Here is a 21,488-nt window from a genome sequence, read left to right as displayed (position 1 = left end):
TTCTGTGTGTTTAGGACCCAAGTACCTGCCTCCTCAGCATTGGAGTTTATAGTTTCTCTTTGATAACTATCCTCAATTAATATCCATAAATAATTGAATCTAATCACTATATCTATTAAAAACTGAAAGAATACTTGCACAGTACTTCATGCCCAGTGTGGACAGGTATGCCCCCTTTCTCAAACCATGTTGGAATGAAGAAAGCCCAATTACAAGAGGCTCTAAATAGGTGTAACGCAATGACCAACTCCCTGATAGTGTTTTGGTTACAACCTCTGATGCAAAACGAGATCTGATTCTGAAATGTATTCCACTCGACCCCTAAAGGTTTGGGTTGGGGGATGGGAGGGGGGTTACTGAGATCAACAGACCCTAGCATCAGATTAAATACAATATATACATTTTTAATAAGGTGGCTCCCTTGGGTTGTACCAGTTTATGCAGCACAAATTTGGAGGTCAAGTCAATGACTGACCTGTGCTTCTCAAACCATAAATGAATAATTTTAGCATTTCAATTAAACGGTGCACATGGTCTGCAACAGTGCTTATTGAACATCAACGTACCAGGACTCAAGGTTTTCCAGCAGAACATAGCTCAAAGCATCATGGTGCCCCAACTAGTTTGCCCTCCTCTCATAGTGTGTGCCATGGGGCTATGTTCTCCCCAGGCAAGTGATGCAGATGCACCTAGCCATCTAGTGTTATTAAAGAAAATGTTATACAAGAAGACCAGGATAACTTCTTTCATCATTCCATAGTCTGGTTCTGATATTCCTTGTTGGTACTCTCAGCAGTAGACAGGAGGTCAGTGTGGGACCCTAGGCTGGTCTACATTACAATAATAATAAGCAACAAACTGGGATTTCTTGTGTATCCTGACACCTTTTCTCTCAGTACCAGCATTAACCTTCTCAGTAATTTGAGCTGCAGCAGTTCAGCTGTTGGATCATAACACACAGGTCAGCCTTTTCTCCTCACCAGTGAGCCTTATTCCTCCATGGTCCTGTCCTATTTTTTATTTTTTTTTAATTTCCCTTGAAACAATCTTTTCAATTATCATAAAACTGCTCACAGTGACGGCCACAACAGGATTAAACACTGACTTGTTTTTTTTTAATGGCTCTAATACAAAATCCATTAAACATAGTCACCCCATAGAAATAAGTAGGTATGGGAAAATCAGTTTAGTTCTTAGTAGCTAGATTTTTAAGAACTAAGCTGATTTGTTTTCAGAACAAGTTTTAATAATCCATTGATGTTAAACCTTTTTGAGGGGGTCGTGGTGGTGGTGGGGGTTTAATAAAGATTAAATTTTTTTCTACGGAGACACTGCTACTTTATGTTTATGAAACTTTCAAGGTTCTCAGATAAAGCTATACCATCCAAACCCTAGAGAGGGGAAGGCGAAAGAGTCAAAGAGGAAGAAAAGGTGATAAAATGAGGACGGGGACAGTGGTGAGACTGCATGAGTGTTTATGGTTGGGTTTGGAAAGGAATGCAGCAAGCGCAGACTGGGGGAAGGGACAGGGGTCAGTGACCATTACTCAGAGCTCACTTTCCTTAACATGTAGGGAACATGCAAGAGTGAAAATAGCATTGGCATATGCCTACACTAAATCAGGTTCATCAATGGAAAAATGTGTCTTTTGGGATATCAGTAATGTTTTCTGCTCCTTGTATTTGTTTTTGTTTTTTTCCACTGTGTGTGATAACTTGCAGCATTTGGGTTGGCAGCAGTGAGGACACGACACGTTTCAGCTTCATGCAGAGACCTTGGTTCCCACTGCCGACATGGAGGCCGACAACATGGCAAGAATGCGGAGGACAGGAATGTTAAACACAAAGAGTATTGTGAGACTAAACGGTCGGCACGGCCAGCTGGGAGATTTGCTTGTTTACATCCGATTCTGCAGTGACAGCCAGTCGGATGAAACAGTCAAACCATCCGCGGACATGCCGGACATTCACAGAGAAGAGAAGACTTATGTACGCTGCAGAAAATACATCGCCCTGGAAATGTAAATTGAAAGTCGGGTTGAAACCGTTCAGGTTGTGTGGAAATTTTTACAAATATTTCAATTGTATAAATTTTTTTTTTTACTTAATTTTGTCATTCTGTATTTCTCTTCAAAGATGTATTTTCAGGTTGTCGACTTAGGTGATTACCGACTGGAGTCTGAAGATGAGTAAATCATCTGATAAATATCTAAAATCAATTAAATCTGTCACTGACAATAACAAGAAGAAAGTCACATTATTTTTCCCCAACATGAGGCATTAATGTTCGGCTATCCTGGGTAATGTCACATAGGAAGCAGCAGAAATTCTGTCCTGCCATCATTAGCCTTCACATCAGTAAATGATGTTTCACAAATCCTACAAAAGTAATGATTTAGATGTTACGTAATTTTATCATCTATAGACTCAATTAGCCTGATAAAAGGTTTAATTTTAAATTTACAGCAAGTGAAAAAAAAACATGCACGTTTAAACTCTCTCAAAATAGGAAATACTAAAATTTTGCTTCAGTGTCATTAAAAAGACAACTAATTTTGGCGAATGAGTTCAATATATATATATATATATATATATATATATATATATATATATATATATATATATATATATATATATATATATATATATATATAAACTCCCATAGAACATTTTTGAAATGTAATCCCCTACAGGTTGTGTGAAACTAAATGGGCTCAGGATGAAGAGTTTGAATGCAGCAACAAAAGAAATATACCACCACCTGGTGGCAGCTGAGAACTATAACATCCAAGAAAACAAGCAAATAAAGAACAGATAGGACCGAAATCAAGCGATCTTCTATGATGTATATTAAAAATAAAGGAAATAAAAATTAATGTGCTTGCAATGGCATTGTGTAAATATTAAATCTGACTAAAGAGTTCTTAGAATTAAGCTTGAAATTAGTTTCTCAGCTCTTAGAGAAATGTTTGCTGTATTCACAGATTTATTCTTTTTTTTTTTTCTTTTTTGGTCACATTTATATGTTTCAGGTCATCACTTTAATATCGGACAAGGATAACCTGAGTAGATAAAAAAAAAAGCAGCTCTAAAACGATGATTTAATTTATTATGTGAAAAATGCTATTCAAACTAACCTGGATTTTTGTGAAAAAAGTGATCCAAAATCAAAGGAAATTTGCCACCCAGCTTGCAGGCTGAGCCCGGCCGGACCTCAGGAGGCAAGAGTTCTTGCTCAGGGTCTGGCTCTAGGAAGGTTCCCTCGTCTCCCTAATCTGGTGAGGTTTGCCTCTTCTTGTGGTCAGTCTTGTCATTGGAATAATTTAATTGCTCTAGGGCCTTATCCCTCCCATGATGGGAATTTGCCATAGCAGACCCTGCTAGGATAAAGCTCATAGCCATCAGGATCATAAGGGCACACAAACCTTTCACCAATTCACACCTCTGGGTGAATTTATTTTATGTCCCAAGGGAGATTTGGGACATGGAGTAGGAATGGTACATGTTTATGACCTCCATTGTGGACGCGGCTTCCAGAAGCTGTAGTCTGAAGGCTATGAAAGAGGCCTTTAGGGCTTGGTTGTCCTTGAGGACTCCTGAAGCAGCTGACAAGTATCAGGTGGTCAGAAGGACTCCAGCCTCCGTGGTTGCAGAAGCAAAAACTCAGGCATGGGAGGAATTTGGAGAGACTGGAAAAACGGGACTGAGACCGAGGAACAAGCTCACCGAGGAGAACAAGGCAGCTCAGAGAAACTACTGTGAGAAGCTAAAAAACAGCTTCTCAGTCAATGATCCAAAGACAGAATCCTTGTATGGAGGATGACTTCAACAACTTCCACCTGCAGGTTTGAGAAGCAGCCACTCACACCTCCCACAAGCTCGTCCACATCGCAAGTTCCCCATGCAACAACCACCATCCCTTCCTTAGCCAACCGAAACAGATTTAAGATCTTTGGGGAAGATGTTGAAACAGCAGGAAAGCTCCAGAACCTGATGGTATTTCCCCCTCCTGTCTGAGACCTTCCGCTGCCAATCGGCCACCATCTCAATGCAAATCTTCACAAAGTCTCTGGAGTTGTGAAAGGTTTCCCTTCATGTTTCAAAAATTCATGTTGTGTTGAAGCATTTGAAGGAGATCACAGAAACCCTGCTCTCACTCCGTTCACAGTGCCGGTCTCCACCTGTCAGTGGGTCACCAGCTTCCTGACTGAACGGCAGCAGCAGGTGATACTGATGGGGAGCATCTTCACCCGCACCAGAACCATCAACTCAGGCACTCCCCATGTGTGTGTTCTCTCCCTACTCCTCTTTGTACACAAACCCATCTGTGAAACTCGTGAAATGTGCAGGTGATACCACTGTCATTGGTCCAGGATGGTGATGGGTCTGCATACATACAGGAGGGCTTGTCCACCGGCGTGCTCAGAACCACCTGGAACAGAACCCTTTCAAGATAGTGGAGAAGACGGCGGACTTCCGGTGAAAACTCCCCAGGTTGCCTCCCCTTCGCCATCCTCAACAACTTTTTGACTGCTGTGGATCACTTCCGGTTCCTAGGAGCCACCCCTTCTAGGGAACCGTGACGGTCCTCGCACACAGACACTGTTCAGAGGAAAGGCCAGCAGAGGCAATTTTCTACGGTGTCTCTCCTGTGCACATTTATTCCTGTTTGGTTCGGCTCATTTACAAATCAGGACACTTCCAGACTCCAACAAACAATAAGGTCTGCAGACAGGATCAAACCCTACAGATCCTTCACACAAACCGTTGAGCCGTTTACCTTCAGGTCAGCGCTACAAGGTGCCGTTTACAAAACCCAGCTGCCATGGGGACAGTTTCTTCCCCGGGCTGTTAATCTGGTTTAGTCATCTGGGTAGGTGATGAACACTTAACAGTCAGAGTATCCAGATTGATACTATGCTTATTTGCACTTGTCCTACCACGTCTTTTTTGTTGTTGGAACATGTATGTATACATCTTTACGGGAAAAATATTTCTATTTTGTTTTGTTTCTATATTTATACTAAATGTCTTCATTGGACGCAAAGCAGAAATGGAGTCAAAATCCCTTGTTGTATGAGAAGATTCGGCAATTAAAGCTGGTTCTGGTTCGTTTAAAGGTTTTTACCCGCCCCTTTTAGAGAACTATTAAGTCATGTGTCTAATGATGACAATACACACAACTGGACTTCATACTGCTGTTAATGTTGTTAACTTCATTAAGTAAAGTGTTGAATGGCAAATTAAATGTAAGCTCTATTTCAGGTGTATCTCGAACCTGAGTAGAACTGTTTACTTCTGGTCGACCATAATTCAAATTTGTGCAGAACTCAGTTGTTTTGCAAATAAATAAAAAAACACACCAAACAAAGCAGTTATCTGGATGTATAATTTTTATAACATAAACAAAACTCTAAGTAAACACAAACCAATCCCCTAAAGAAATGTTCAGTGGGTTCTTTTGTACGTGGAAAAGGTTTTTCAGATGAGGTCAGTAACATCAAGAACTTAAAAATACCTTTATTGTCCCCATTGTGGGACAATAAAAGGTATTTCTATTCTGCTCTATTCTATTTACTGCAGCGTTCTCTTGAGGAAGTCCACAAGGAGATGATGAGGGAAGCCGAAATCCATCTGAATCACAACATATCCCTTCAGGACAGAGAGAGGTTGGGACAGTGAGCATATATGTTGATCATTACCAGGGACGAAAAAAGAAGAAGAGTAAAATGCATCTCTTACTTCCTGATGAAGCACCTCAGGGTTAATGATGTCAAACAAGTTTGTCCCCTGTTTGTCTAACAACCTTGTTACCTCCACCTCCAAAACTGGAACACACGACACATTTCTCAGCTGCTGCCACAGATGCAACAAGGATTTTACGGAGCAACAGCGGATAAGTGATCAGATACAGTTGAGAAATGTTGAAAAAATTAAAATGTTGAGGATCTTGTAAATATTAAGTATATCCAAAATTATAATCAGAAGTGGGATTTATAAATTCCAATTTATAAATTATAAATTTCCTGACAAAGAAAAGGTTAGATTAACTACGAAGCAGCTACATCAGGAGAGAACTTTGGGTTAGCATCGGAAGGTTGGGGTTTGTGTTTAGTGGGTGGGCTTTCATACCAGACGTGACTTTTGGAATGCCTATTTTCTCCACAGCTTCTCTTATAAACTCGATTTGTGCCTTTTCATATATCTGGAAACAGAGAGTTGGGTGAAAGAAAAGGTCAAAATAAACATTTAAACATGTCTCTGCATTCGTTTCTGAAAACCATTTCATGTTTAGCAAGACAAAGCAGATAAAACTCAAATAACTTCTAAGAGACACATTCAGTTTAAAAGAAAAAAAAATAACTCTTATGTGTAAAAAATACATATAAAAATAAAGCGGGCTGTTTTGCAGATGGGAACTGTCATCTTAGAACATTTTGTTTGCTCAACGTGTGATATCGGTGGGATCAAATGTTGTGCCCATATCAATCTCTCTGTGTTGTGCCCATATCAAACTCATGAGGCAGTCCCGTGTTCAAACATTTGGATCACGTTGAAGGTTTTTCCATGTGTTTCGACAAGGAAACTGAACTGTGTTGCAACATGTGATATTTTCCTCGTGTCTAAAATGCGTCTAAAACACATTTTTCACATTTTGCCATTATTGTCATCGCCTGTGCTGTTGGCTGTGATCATATGTGACAGCGGCACAGGAGCTAGGAGTTCGTCCCGTAACCAGGGGGTTGCCGGTTTGAACGCCCGCTCTGTCCGTCTCAGTCGTTGTGTTCTTGGGCAAGACACTTCACCCACTTTGCCTGCTGTCAGTGCTCAGAGGGCCCGGCGGCCCCAATTGTCTGGCTACCCTGCTTCTGTCAGTCAGCCCCAGGGCAGCTGTGGCTACAATGTAGCTCACCACCTCTGTCAGCAAGGGAATGACTGAAAGTAGTTTAAACCACTTGATACAAGCACACTTATCATAGGCGGTGCATTTGAACATGTTCAGATAAAAATATACTCATGTGTATATATTTAAAAACATGCTTCAATAAAAATTAATGTTCAGTTTCAAACCAATGAAAATACATTTACCGGTTGATTCTGCTGGGGCAGCTCAGCTCGGACTACAAAGATCCTGTAAATATAATTTCCATCACAAACAATTAGAAGCAATTGGCAACAGAACCTGCATACAATGACTAAGACATCATTATAAGTTTTTTTTATTATAGTTTAAAAACGACCCTGTTATAATCCAGACGGAGGATATATTGATAAAGGTTTTACACACAGTTTGCTCCTAAAATTACTTTTTCACAGAAACCCTTCATTCTTCTGTTAAAGACAACCACATCAGGGCTGATATTGGCCAAAGTTATTCTTATTAACGATCTCTTAATTGAAGAAAACCTGTTTGTTTTGCTCGGACACTCCCCTGTCTGTATTATAAATAGTTAAATCAATCCAGATATAAATTAATTAATTATTTAAAGCACCCTCCACATTCACGGGTGAACCTTTAAAAGACGTGCAACATGCTTCATGCAGAAATGGGGGCTTATAAATGTCTAATACCACTTTGAGGTTGTTTTTGTCAAAAGGAAATTTTCAATAAATAGACTTGTTTTTTTTAAACTAAACACTGGTGGTCTGTTCATTTCTGCCAATTCTTGCAAAAATAAATGTCAATGAAGCAGTTTGAAGTTAGAGTGACTGGGGACTTTTAATTAGAAAACCGTGACTTCCTGTTTTCCTGGGGCATAAGCATGATGTGACACAGAGGCCAATTTGTCCTTGAAACTCATTACAATGGGAAAAGAAATAGAACATGACTTTGAAGTAACTCAGGGGGGTAACAAACTTCATAAGGCAGGGAACAACTACAAGGAAACATCTGTAGCTACAGCTACAAGACAAAAGCTCTAGTATCTATTCTGAGACCGGACAAATGTTGTTGTTTTTTGTTCTGTCATCCTAAAGATGTGAAGACAGGATACATACAAAAAGTGATCTTCATCATTTTAACTATTCGGCCTTGAAAAGCAGTCTTCCCTTTCCAGTGAAGGTGGGGGGAACTACTAAGAAGAAATGATTAATGCTGTCTTTGCAACAGTTTGCACATATATGTGAAAAGCAAAAAAAAAAAAAAAAGATTGAGGCTGTATTTGAATGGAAGCATGCATATTTTTGCTGTACGGGATGGGTTAAATGCAGAAGGCTAATTTCACCGGAACGTATGTTGCAATGACAAATAAATTAAAACAATAAAACAAAGACTCTTACTCTCGTGGTTTACCCTGGAGGAAAAGTTTCTTGTCTGCATAGGAAGCTGTGACGTCTACGGTAATGTTCTATAAATCCAGAAACAAACAAAGATCAATTAAACAGAGGAAACAATTAATAATAAAGATGGAATCATTGCTAAAAGGAGATAGAAATGCCATTATTTTTTCAATCCATTTATGTGTTTTTTAAATGCTTTGCTTGATGGCTGCTGTAATAAACAACCAAAAGATCAAAGTTGGGATTTCCTTTAATTGTGGATTGTGTTTTCATTCTCAAACTGGCTGTCATTGGCGCTCTTCTTAATAATTTGAAAATCTATGGGGAAACAAGTGGGTCAAAAATGAATTTCCTAAAGGGAGCTTTACATACATATACAAGTAAGCCCAAAAACATTCTTACTGTAGACTGAAATGGGTTTAGAGTAACCTTCAAACTTTACCAACAACTTTTTACAGACGGGCAGTGATCTGCATTTCTTGAGGTGATCCAGCTAGAGCCCCAACTTCAATCTGATCCATTAAGGGATTTAGAGATTAGGGTGATGGTAATGAGGCCTTCTAGGCTCAAAGAGTTGGTATTTTAAGATTAAATCCATGGAGACATACAAAAATGTGGTCAGCAATTACAAAAATAATTTTCTTGCTGAAATGCTAATAAAGGTTTTTAAACTGACGATCAACAAATATTGTTTCACTTGCCATTTTTAATAAAATGTAAATAAAAGCAGATAAACTCACGGAACATTTTGCAGATAAGTATGTTTAATACTGCGTTACACTACTCCACTGTTAATTATTAACTTTTAGCTGTTGTGAAGCCAACAAAAACTTTTTCATTGTAGTTATGTAAGAGGGACACATATTGATTGAACATGATATTAATCATGAGATGTGGATGTTAAGTCATCATCATTTTGATATATTTTTTCTTTTGAGCTACAGTCATGGGCTTTTAATTCTAGCTCAGAGTATAATAAAAATGTTCTAGTCTGTACTGGGTTCGGAAATAATTTGTATCAAAACACAAGTGTACAATAAAATCCCAACTAATTTCAACAACTGATACATGGATGGAGTGGAAATTGTCTTAAAACACGTCCCAGATTGATGGGCAACAGCAATTGTGTCTCTAAAATCAGTGCTGATCACCGTCCCTCCCGTAAACTACTACTAATCAAATGCCAATAAAATGTATTTTATGAGCAACACCAGACTGCCATTTCCGTCTTAAATACTGTGCAAGGAGCAAGGGTGTGCTTAAGTTTTTCCACACTCTGCTTTTCCACTTTGGCACTTTTCCATCTTTTTTTTAATTTTAAATAAGGACAGAATAATTTGTCTTGGATAGACTGAAATATTTTAAGAAGCTGGTAAGGACCGATTCCAAAAACGTACAACTGAAAAAGGATTTATTTGATTTTTCAGATAATTAGATTTGTTTGACCATTTATCTGTTTAAGCTTCCCTGACATTTATATTAAATAAATGGTTTGAATTAAGCCTTACCAACGTTTTAACTGTTTATGCTAGTAACAAAACTGTCTTCTAAATGCTTTCTATATTCCTGTGTTAGTAAAGGAGCCTCTAGGTGGCACAATAACTGAAGTCTTGACGTTGCATTTCTTAACGCTGTGAAAGAGATCTCAGGGTACCGTTTGAAAGAAGAGTGTTGGTTTGTCTTGACTCCCACAGTAGAGCTCTCCAGTGGCCTGTGCTCTGACCGATGTTCCCACGGTGGAGGTGTTCAGAGCGGGAACGGATGAACTCCACACTCTCAGCTCAGGAGAGGCCGATTCCAACATACACTAAACAGCCGGACACAAAGCAACATCTCATATTGGAAGAAAAAATATCTAAATATAAAAGCAGGATTGTTTTCAGGAATGAGTGGAAATACTTTGTTTTTACCTTTTCGATATATTCAGGCTTGATGCTGGAGAGATTTGTCTTAAACAGCATCTAAAATTAATGGAGCACAAAAATGGAACGGTTTTAGTGCGGACAGTTTTCTCAAGCTCTATTTAATTTAACTGCACAGGTCAGGGGTCGGCACCCTTTATAATCCAAAGAGACATTTTTTTTTTTTGTCTAAAAGCTGTCTAGAGTTGTCAAATCTTTGTTTAAAAAGATCCTTTAAGAAGAAGTACGCTTATTGGATTTGTTTAACGACTACTGTATAAGATGGTTTATATTATATTGTTAAGTTAAAGAACTGAAACTTTATACCTAGTTTTAAGTTTAAGAAAAAAAGAAAAATGTCATATTTTTTTTATAAAAAGACAGTAAAACTATTTTTTTTAATCAAATCATTTTAAATAGAGCTATTTTTCTTATTTTTGTTTCTTTTTAAATTTATGAATTGTTTTATTTTTGTCTTTTTTTTCCTTTCTAATTACACCTGTCCATTATTTAGTTGTTGTTGCTGTGCAGCACTTTGGTCTATCCTGCTTGTTATAAAGTACGATATAAATAAAGGGCCACTATAGAAGCTGCTCTGTGGCTCCAGAGCTGCAGGTTTCAGACCCCTACAGGTAAACACATACATACAGAAGAAACCATTTATTTACATACGCTGTCTAAAAAGGCAGACAGTCTGTTTTTACACTTGCTGACTAACGTTAAAGCAAATTATTCTTTTACCATTCTCTACCACTTTAGGCAGAGGGTGACGCCAAATGTGGAATTTTCTTACCATTTTTAAATCAGTAAGATTTGTATTGTGAGCTACTGACTTGGAGTTCTTCTGACGAGATGTTGAGTTGGAAGCGTCCATCTTGATGAGCAGCAGCAACCAACGGATTAAAAAATTCATCTGTTATTAAGAAAAAAAATTAAAAGTTGATGTGATTTTATGGAAGGTAAATAATGTGGATCCCAAAATGCCAAAGAGATAAAGATTTATAAAACTGAAGCACATGTACAGATACAGGGGTTAATTTATATCCAGGATTGTTATCGTAGCAACATTAAACACAGTTTTACTTGACTCGTATAAGATTGTTCACTCAGACTAAGACTTTGACGTATCGTTATTGTCAGAGTTAATCTGAGTTCATGAACCTCATGGCTTCAGGGAGGAAGCTGTTGTAGAACCGTGCTGTTCTCCTCCGCAGGCTGCATAATCTGTCCCCAGACCCCAGGAGCGAAAGCAGTTGGTGGGTTGGGTGGGAGGAGTCTTTGCAGATATTCTGGTCAGACAGTGTCTGTTTTGATGTCGAATTTCAGGAAACGGTGTCCCATTTAATTTTTCTGCTGTCCTCGCCACCCTCTGCAGGACCTTGCAGTCAGAGACCAATCAGACAGAGATGCAGCTGGTCAGAATGCTCTCTATTGTGTCGCCGTAGAAGGTGGTGAGAGCAGGACGGAGAAGATGCACCTTCCTCGTCTGGAGCAAGAGGAGCATGGCCTGCTGGGCTTTTTGTTTTTTTTGCCAGAGCTTTGGTGTGATGGGAGCAAGTCAGGGCGTGCATCATATGGGCCCACAGGAACTTAGTGGTGCCGATTCACAGGACGAGGTTGCTGGTTTTGCACCAAAGTGTTTCACCTTCTCCCTCTCCCTTGTTGTCATTACTGATGAGGCCCATTAGTTCTGTGTTACATGCAGATTTTAAAGCAACTAAGAACACTTTTCTGCTAAATTAAACTTAGTTTGGCAATCTTTTTTCATTTGTACAACACATTGGACAGTTCTGTTTGTTTTGCTATCGTGTTGTAAATTGCTATTTTGATGAGAATAAGGTCCCTCCCTCCGTCTCAAATAAGCGTGTAATAATAATGTGTGCACAGCTCTGGTGACGCCACGCAGGGCAGCCGATTACACTTGATTTCTTTCTAAAATTGTATATTTTAGTGTTTGTGTTTTTACCTACGTACTTCAACCTACTTCCATCAAAAGTGTTTGCCTATCTGCTCTACGGCTCCTGAGATGTGCGTGGGGAAAAACACGGAGATTTCAGGAAAATCAACACATGGAAGCAGTTCCAGCAGAAGGCAATTAAAATGTCAGATTTCATGATTAAAGATCTCGTGAGATCCTTTGAAGCCTGGTTTTTATGAAAAACCATATGGGCTTGTGGATTCACTTCGTTCCATTTAAGATGATTTACAAGCCTCAACAAAAGCTTTGGTCCAGGCGACATACTTGTGATGTACACAATCCTGCCAGAGTTTTTTTCATGTGTCTTTTTCTGTTCATAAAAACTTTTACTGTGGGATGTATAGCAGTGGATGTCTGTACTTCATGTGTTTTTTTGCTGCCAGAAAGCATTTATTAGAGCAGAAAACTGACACCAAGGGATATAATCTATGAAGCATTGTGACCAAAACCAACCTGAAACCCAGAAGTAGAGCATCCTGTTTTCAGTCAGCAGATTTGGGTGAAAAACTGAGTTGTTGATCACAGAGGTCTGGTTTAGGTAGTTAGTCACGCCCTAAAGGGGACCAAAAAAAATGGTTAAAATGATCATGATCACGAAACAAAGGTCTATGATCTAATATAATTCTGACAAAACGAAGGATATTTTGTTTAGTGTATGCAATCAAATTATTTAGACAAGTTAGAAATAATTGTTTTAACCTTGTGGTAGGACTCTATGTAGTTAGCTGTGATGACAGGAGCCGTAGTTATACCGATATCCACACTGATGCCGCCATCGCTGACAAAGTCCGCTGAAAATGCACACAAAAAAACAAACTTTGGGATGTCGTGACAGTTTTAGAAATCATTCAAGTCAAACATAAAGATTTAAGAGCTTACAACTACGTTAGATTTCTTCACAATAATGATGCAACTATCGATTGCCGAGGGATAAAAATCCACTGATTTGGCCTGGACCGTTGAGCCGCAGGTAAAGACCCCCAAGAGGAAAAGGTAAACCTGTTCATCGGTTTCTCTAGGTAGGCACTGCTCAACACTTGCTCACCTGCTGTGTCTTGTACAAAATCAGCCAGGATGTCGGCCATCTTGTTGATCTCTTTACAGATCTGCGTTGGAGGACACGCTTGTCGTTATTTCACTTTGACTGTAAGGCCACATGAGAACAACACAACCCATGGTCTCCATCCTCACCTGTCCCTTGACGACCAGCTTGACTGTGAAGGTGATGAAGTCGGTGAAGGCCTTCTTCAGCCAGTTGGGCCTGACCGAACAGACAGTGAAACACACATCAGAACCAGGGAACATGCCATGGAGTTTATTTCCAACCGAATATCCCTTAAAATTACCAGGTTTTTGTCATGTATATAAATGAGACCAAGAAAAACGACTTTATAACTCTTTCCTCCATAAATCTATTTTTTTTTTTGAGCGTGGCAGAGAAGCTCTGTGGCCTGGAAGCAACAAGGTCCTGGATTGAAATCTGCATGAATTCTGTATGTTCTCTCCTGATACTCCACTAGTGCAGACCGGAAGGTTATTTAGTTTTTCTAAATTGCCCTTAGGGAGGACTGTGTGTCCATGGTTGTTTGTTCAGTGTGTCTCTATGATGGATTGGCGAACTGTCTGGGGTGCACCCAATGCCAACCAGAGCCCCCTGTCTGGGGCACTGCCCTCCCTCACATGCTGCCCTCCCCACTTAATTCCTGCCCCTGTATTCCAGGGGAGAGCAGAAGTGCCAGCCTCGTTCCCAGCCCAGATATATATGCACTTCTAAGAGGTTCGTTAGACAGATTTAAATTACCTTATTAAAAGTATTAAACATTCTTTTTCAGTAAGCCCCCCGTTTGTGCAAGAAAAAGTCTTAAAACACATCCCAGATTCTTAATAAAGGCTGTTTTTCTATTGGATGGAGGTGGAAAAAGGATCATAATAACAGAAATAAAGGCTTTAAGACATCTGTGTTAATCTCTATAGTGTGTTTCCTTAAGTGAAGTGAGTTCCTGAAAGAAATCGCTGTTCAATAATGTTGTCATTTATTAAATATGACTGTACATATAATCCTGTGGTTTATTGTACCTTTCTCCTGTCTGACACCAGTGTCCAATAAAAAGCTTCAGATCCCGTTTACCGTCGCTGCAAACGACTTAGCTAAAGGGATCAAATGTCAAAATATCAAGAAAATCCTGCTTGGACAGCTGAGCTTTATTTAATGGAAACCAGATTCCCTAAAATCAAAGGCAGGTGTGCGCCTAAGACTAATAAATGTTGAAAGTGAATGAAACAAAGTACAGTATTACAAATACAAGGTATAACACCTTTTTAATATATTTTATTAAACATCTCCCTTGAACAGACATTGCAAGTTTGAAATCATTAATTTACATCATAGAAACTTGGATTTTAACCTGTGGGTACACTTTTTATATCTTTAAATGTAGTTTCATTACTTACTCCTTGTCTCCCTGCAGGTAGAGGCGAAACTTGTGAAAAGTCAGGTAACAATCAGACGTGTCTGCTGCCACTTTTGAATTACCGCAGTCTAAAGAAAAGGATTGGGGATAGAAGGAAGAATGTATTAGAAATAAAGACAGACAGAGAGCGTGTAATTGTCTCTGGTATTAAGTGTTAGTATCAAACCCCAAAAATGGCCTAAGAAAATGACATTGACAATGTTTGTAAAAGGTTTTAAATGAAAGGTGAAAGGATTTCTTGAAGACTTAGGAGTACATGAAATATTTGTGGTTATTAGTAACAATGTATGATCATAATCAATACATGTATCCAGATGCTTTAAACTAATCACATTTTCTAAATCATAAAATTGCTATGTCAAAATAACAGAATAGTCCAAATGTAAAAAGACTGAGTGGAACATTTAGCAGCACAAATTTAAAAGTAGTAGAAAAGAGCTAGAGCTAGAACGAGAAAGATAAAATCTTCTGTAACTATGCTAAAAGGTGGAAAAAAAGATACTCACAAAGTTTGGGGTTGATTCCAAGATCGATCTGAGTTTCAACCTCAAAATCAAGTTTCTGTCCAACGTTTACTCTAATAAGAAGAGAAAAACAACTTTAGAACCATAAACCTCATAGTTTTTTGTTATGTAATAGAAAAACAATACAAATGTTTTTAAATTTTTGTTACATTTTTACAAATAAAATTCAGAATAGTGTGGTCCAGTTTTGCACAAATTCCCCTAATCAAAAAGGCAGTGCAACCAACTGTGGAATCAAGTTATAAAATAATATCCCAAAACTGCTAACATCTCACAGATCACTGTTACAAAGACACAGTGCCTTGCCCAAACTGAATAATAAAAAGAAGATAACTAATCAGAGAAGCAGCCAAGAGGCCCATGCTCACTCTAGTGGCTGCAGAGATCCACGGCTCAAGTGGGAGCAAAGTTGCTCAGAGTTGAAGATGGAAGATGGACTGAGCTAAAGAGAGGGCTGGAAGGAAACATGCTGAAAGCTGCACAATACCTGATAGTGCAGCTTTTTTTCTCTTCTAACACAATACGATAGTGGGAACGAAGAAAACAACCCAAAACTTAGTTAGAGCTACGATGTAAGGGTTTAGAGTCAAACGGATGACCCCAAAAACTTGTGTTATCAGCTGCTTTAAAAGTTCTTGCATTGAACTGAAAAAAAGACCTTTGGAGGAAGAGCGAAATGTTATCAACCACAGAACTGAAGTCCAGTTGTTTTATTTTCTGACGTGTTTCGGATTGCTTTATAAATAATTGGAAAGTCTCTATGTATACGAAGCTGACGGAGGCATACCCTAGAAAAGACTGGGAGCTCTAATTTTCTACGCAACATTTACTCCAGGAGCTGAATACAGATGCATGTCACATTTATGTGATTTCTATTTCTGAAAAGGGACCAGTTTATCCCTTTTTTTTCTCATTTCCAAAACGATCTATCATGTAACTTTTGAAGCTAATACTGTGCGATCTGTGGTTTTAGTGTGACAGAACATGAAAAAGTTGGAGAGGAACTGTGGCGTCTCTGCATTTAGGGCCAGTGGGGCCAGGCCCCATTAGATGTCGTCGTGGAGCTCTATGTTCACAAAAATCAGTGGGAGAGGATTGTTCTTTATAGAGTAATATTGAAAAAAAAAAGAACTATTTCCTTAGCAATAAAATTCTGTTAGAATCATTTGTGTCTATAGATCTAAGTCTGCCAGAAAACTGACAAGCTCAGCAGGCTAAATTCTCTTGAGGCGTCTTAATATTGGGGCCAGCCCACCAACGTTTGTTTAAATAATGAACATCTGAAATCACAGAGCGCATTTCCAACCCTCTCAGTAGAGGGCTGTGGGGCACAAATCATATGTCCCCAAGCTTGGATCGTCCAATCAAAATACTGGAATTGCACACGTTATGTCTACATTCTGCCAGATAGTGTGTGACCATCTAGTGTTGGTTGTCCTTGTTGGCTTATTAAAGGATCGATGTGAATCTTTTCTATTCAATAATGTAACATTATTAATAAGCCTTTATTTGTTATTTTAGTTATAAAAATGTAATTACATTTAGCTTATGTAAAATGGCATTTCTGGTGTGTTGGTTTATGCTAATTTATCTGTTTCAACTGACATTGATCAAAGTCAGTTTGTATTAATCACAGAAAAATTAGTTGCTGCTGATAGGTGTTGAGTTTTTGTGCCCCACTGAACTTATCATGCCAGAGACGCCACTGGAGAGGAATGGATATGTTTATAAAGGACTGTACTGAATGCTCCACCCATGCACGCTTGGACTCACAGCCAGTTGCCGTATCCGTACTGGAGGGTCCCACTGAACACGGCAGAGACGTTGTTTATCTCCAGACCGATGCCTTCCCCCGGACGCAGCTCAAACTCACTGCGGCCAATCGACAGGTTAAAAATCTCCAAACTGGAAGAGTTACAGAGAGAAAAACCCATGAGCTGCAAAAAAAAAAAAAACATGTTGTGGACACATTTTTGTGGACGTTTGAGCACAATCACTTACTTTTCTAGGCCATATGAGACTTTGCCAAAAAACCCAGCAGATCTCTCTCCTTGCATAGTTGGGTAACGGGCGTGTTGGAATGCTGCCTCAATGACTTTTGTTGTTTTCTCATTCACTGCAAACATAAAGACACAGAAATAGTTTGAACAGGACAAACTTAGAATTGGGCTTCCCTTAGTTATTCTGAAAGAGAGCCGTACACTCAATAGCAGATAGTAGGCGATACACGGTGGTGCGAAGAAATACTCGATCCCTTTCTGCTGTCATCAAACAAATTCTAATATTAGAAAAAGATAACCTGGGAAAAAATACCAAAAGCAGTTTGCAAATTACAATTTAATTTATTCAGGAAAAAAAAAAGATACCTGAACCAAGCTGTCCCTCGGTGTTGAAGTCAACAGCTACCATGTTTGTGGTCTTTTACATTTGAACGAGGTTTGTCACTCTTCTTTGCCAAATCTTTTGTGCTTTTTCAGCCACTATTGAGGGTTTTTGATCATGTCACAGCATCTCTATCAGATTTAAATCTTTAAGTTTGATTGGTCTGGAATCAAACTTGGGGATCACCAAGATGTTTTTTAGGGCAAATATGTAATGTTCATTCGTGTTCTTTTGGCTTAGCACTGGTTTTCACCTTGTAATTTTTTTGTCCAGTCTCTCTGTTATTGTTTGATCACAGAAACTGACCTTGACCAAAGCAGATGAGGACTGCAGGGATTTCGTTGTTTAACCGGGTTCTAATGTGACCTCCTGGATGAGTAGCCATCATTTGTGGATGCGTGCTGAAACAGCGTCTGTTTGGATTCAAACCTTCCAAGATCTGCCCTTTAGGTCCTTCTGGGTGTCATCTCTGTCTACCAGACTGACACATAAACACTGATAGATATGTGAGACTCACACTATTGTTGTTTGTTAGTTCTTTATCCACAGGTGGTGCCACAATAAATGGTTACCTCCAACTATCATGTCAGACCCCACTCATATTCTTTATTCAGAATATCAGTTCCTTCCATCAGGTCGACGTCTTAAAATCCCTGCCTGTAGATTAAACCGCTATAAGAACTCATTTGTTCCGCTTTCCATTAAAGCAACAAATAGCATTAAGCAGTAAATTGTGGAATAGGCAACAGTATTCAACATTTAAACTGACACATGCTCTTTTTTATTCATTACCTCTTAAAACAGACTTTTTTTAAAGAATGGTTTTTATACATCTTTATTTATTTGTTATCATCATTATTTTTTTTTTTTCTCTTCCTTCAAATTTTTATTGTGAATATAATGTAACATGCTCCTTTATGTATCTATTTATTGTCTTATAATGGAATTTTTATAGTAGTGTTTTATGTGTGAATGCAGTGTGACGCATAGTTTGGACTATGTAGCAGCCAGAGTCTGTAACCCAAATCAAATTTCCTTTGGGACAATAAAGTTAATCTAATCTAATCATCTATTCCAAACATAATAATGATCTGAGAGACATTTACCCAACAACTCTTAAGCAGCAACTGTTAAAAACACGAGTTTTTCAAGCACGGAGGAAATGTAGATAACTTCCAGTTTGAAGGCCACTCAAAGCACCACCCTCCAATCCACTCAAGTCCTTGTTCTTGCCCAGATGACGATGGTTGTAATTATTAGTACTAAAATGCGATTTTCTATCTGCCAAACTGTGCTGGAACCAAATGCAATACGCTACATTTGGTATTTTTAATATTTATCTACAGGAAATGGACTAAATTCTATACACTAGTAACAAAGAGCATAAGGATTCAGTTTGAAAGTAATTCTTTGCCAAGTTGTATCACATGTACTGAAATAACAAAAGTCAGTTCCTTAATTTCAGGGAACCTGCTTTTGCCAGAATGATTCACAGGTCTGTATCAAAGTGACTCAACAAACAAACAGGGCAGGACATTCCTCAGAAAACGGTGAAAGATACTGTGCTAGGAATAAGTGAGAAAGAAGCCAAAGTTCAAAGCAAAACAATAAAGACCTTGTGGAGTGTAGGAGAACCATTGATCAAAACCAGCCGACATGAAGGAAAGAAAACAAATCAATGATGGATGAATCAGAAGTCTCGCATTGGATTATATGTTAGAGCAGCCTGGCAAATGTAGAATAATAAGTTTTTGTTTTTAATAGGTTAGCTACAAGCAAGATTCAGATTGGATTGAAGGATGTCCTTACTCACACACAACAGCAGCAGGGTGGGTGAGTCTGCACACAGTCCCGGTGAACTTGTAGGCCGTAGCGGTATCCTGAAGACAGCCGTGGGTCGTTCCAAACAGAGACAGGAGCAGCAGCCACGGGAAGATGTCACCAGGCATTCTGCCTGCGGACGGATCCTCTCTCCGACTCTCAGATTACCGTAGCAATTGCTCTGCAGCCTATTGACCCACAGCTGAGAACGGTTCAGTGTACTGTAGCTTTCTAGGGACAAACCGTCTCTTTCATCCAATCAGAAGCCGAGAACGTGAGTGGGTTAGGAGAGCAGAGACAAACACGGACTCAGATCTGGTCAAAGAAAACAGGTCAAAGTACAACTTGATGTAAGAGCTGCAGGACTCACTGCAAAGATGAAAACTTTCAAGATGACATAAAAAAAAATCACCTGTAGTTTTCAACATTCTGGTACATGCAAAAAACAAGTAAAAAATGAGCTTTTAAAAGGGCACAAAATGAGAAAAACGTACATTTGTGTCTGGAGCCTCCAGTTTCCCTTGCTTTGTCCTGGTTACCAACGCCGATCCACTTAGCTCTGTCAGTACAAAGAGGGTTTTAACATGTGCAGGTTCCCAGTGTAACTGGATCCAGGTGCTGAGTCTTAGCATTCATGCCCTACAGGTTATTCACTGTGTCTGTGTTCTCCAAATCTACCAAGTGAATGAATTTGGCCTGAATGGTACAGACTGAAGGGATGCAAAGGGGGGTTACTACAGGTTACACAGAGAGAGGAGATAACAAAGTTGGTTTCTGATCTTGTTAAGGTCTCTGCCTAGATACTGTCTTGGTTGTGTTTGTTTATGTGTGCCAATAACTAGCAGAAAAGTTTTTTCTATTGATCAGCAAGTAGATAGGTTTACAGCATATATAGCCAGATGCAGTGCTAACCGGTAGTTAGTCAAGTGTATAATACATTTCAGCAGCAAAGTGGTTCAAAGTTCTTTACATCATGAAAACATATAAACATCTTAAACACATCGAAATAGTCATCGGCTGTGAGACCAGTAAAAAAAATAAACAAATGACATCAGGTGAAAACATCAATACTCATCAAATACGTTGATCAGTGTTCCTGTTATTATGGGCCGAAAGCAAATCTAGCCTTGATTTAAAGGAACTCAATGTTTCGGCTAATTTGCAGTTTTCTGGAAGTTTGTTCCAGATTTGTGGAGCATAGAAGCTGAAAGCTGCTTCTCCATGTTTGGTTCTGGTTCTGGGTAAGCAGAGTGGACCAGAACCAGAAGATCTGAGTGATCTGGAAGGTTGATACAGCAACAACAGGTTTTTAATGTATTTTGGTGCTGAGCCGTTCAGGGATTTATAGACTAACAGAAGTATTTTAAAGTCTATTCTCTGAGCTGCAGGGAGCCAGTGGAAGGACTTTAGAACCAAGTTGATGTTCTCTTATCTTCCTGGTTTTAGCGAAAAAGGGAGCAGCAACATTTTGGATCAGCTGCAGCTGTCTGATTGATTATTTTTGGGGGAGACATGAAAACACCGTTGCAGTAATCAATGCGACTAAAGATGAACGCAGGAGTATACAATTGAGTTGCTGCTACATTTAATCCTGGAAATGTCCTTCAGGTGATAGAAGGCCAACTCTGTAATTGTCTTTAGATGCTTTTGGAGGTTCAGGTCTGAGTCCATCACTACGCCCAGATTTTGGGCCTGATCAGTGGTTTTTAGCTGAAGCAACTGAAGCTGTGTGCTAACTTTTGATCGCTCCTCTATTGGTCCAAAGATTATTACTTCAGTTTTGTTTTAATTCAGTTGAAGAAAATTCTGGCACATCCATGCATTGATTTCCTCTAAGCATTTACTCAGTGCTTGAATGGGTTCCTAGTCACCTGGTGACATGGTGATGTAGAGCTGTGTGTCGTCTGCATAGTTATGGTAGCTGATGTTATTTTTTATTATCTGAGCTAGAGGGAGCATGTAGATATTGAAGAGGAGGGGACCCAGGATGGACCCTTGGGGAACCCCACATGTGATGTTTGTCGTCTCTGAAGTAAAGTTACCTACTGACACAAAAATGTCCCTGTCCTTTAAGTAGGATTTAAACCAGTTGAGTGCTGTACCAAAAATGCTGACCCAGTTTTCCAGGCGCT

The 21,488-nt window shown here is 39.1% G+C and overlaps 1 protein-coding gene across 1 annotated transcript; it reads right to left on the bottom strand.

Moving 5' to 3' along the window:
• Positions 1-5,383: 5,383 nt before the first annotated feature.
• Positions 5,384-19,948, bottom strand: LOC105929653 (cholesteryl ester transfer protein, plasma). The gene is made up of 18 exons (XM_021319044.2): positions 19,851-19,948; positions 19,349-19,671; positions 17,155-17,269; positions 16,927-17,058; positions 15,136-15,206; positions 14,610-14,697; positions 13,350-13,419; positions 13,204-13,264; positions 12,858-12,949; positions 12,612-12,711; positions 11,014-11,093; positions 10,190-10,240; positions 9,934-10,086; positions 8,280-8,347; positions 7,089-7,131; positions 6,132-6,204; positions 5,742-5,827; positions 5,384-5,651 (listed from the first exon to the last, which is right to left on the bottom strand). The coding sequence occupies exons 2-18, from the start codon at positions 19,482-19,484 to the stop codon at positions 5,574-5,576; spliced, it is 1,497 nt and encodes a 498-aa protein (XP_021174719.2). The 5' UTR covers positions 19,485-19,671; positions 19,851-19,948; the 3' UTR covers positions 5,384-5,573.
• Between the last annotated feature and the right edge of the window lie 1,540 nt (positions 19,949-21,488).

Source organism: Fundulus heteroclitus, chromosome 2, assembly GCF_011125445.2.
Source record: "Fundulus heteroclitus isolate FHET01 chromosome 2, MU-UCD_Fhet_4.1, whole genome shotgun sequence".
NCBI lineage: Eukaryota > Metazoa > Chordata > Actinopteri > Cyprinodontiformes > Fundulidae > Fundulus > Fundulus heteroclitus.
Note: the sequence above shows the minus strand (reverse complement) of the source record. Positions and strands in the feature narration are given on the sequence as shown.

Coding starts and splice junctions, on each gene's coding strand:
- LOC105929653 (XM_021319044.2), bottom strand. CDS start 19,484: ATGCCTGGTGACATCTTCCCGTGGCTGCTGCTCCTGTCTCTGTTTGGA. Junction 12,950..13,203: donor TTTTGTACAAGACACAGCAG/GTGAGCAAGTGT, acceptor GTGCATTTTCAG/CGGACTTTGTCAGCGATGGC. Junction 6,205..7,088: donor TGCCCCAGCAGAATCAACCG/GTAAATGTATTT, acceptor CTCTGTTTCCAG/ATATATGAAAAGGCACAAAT.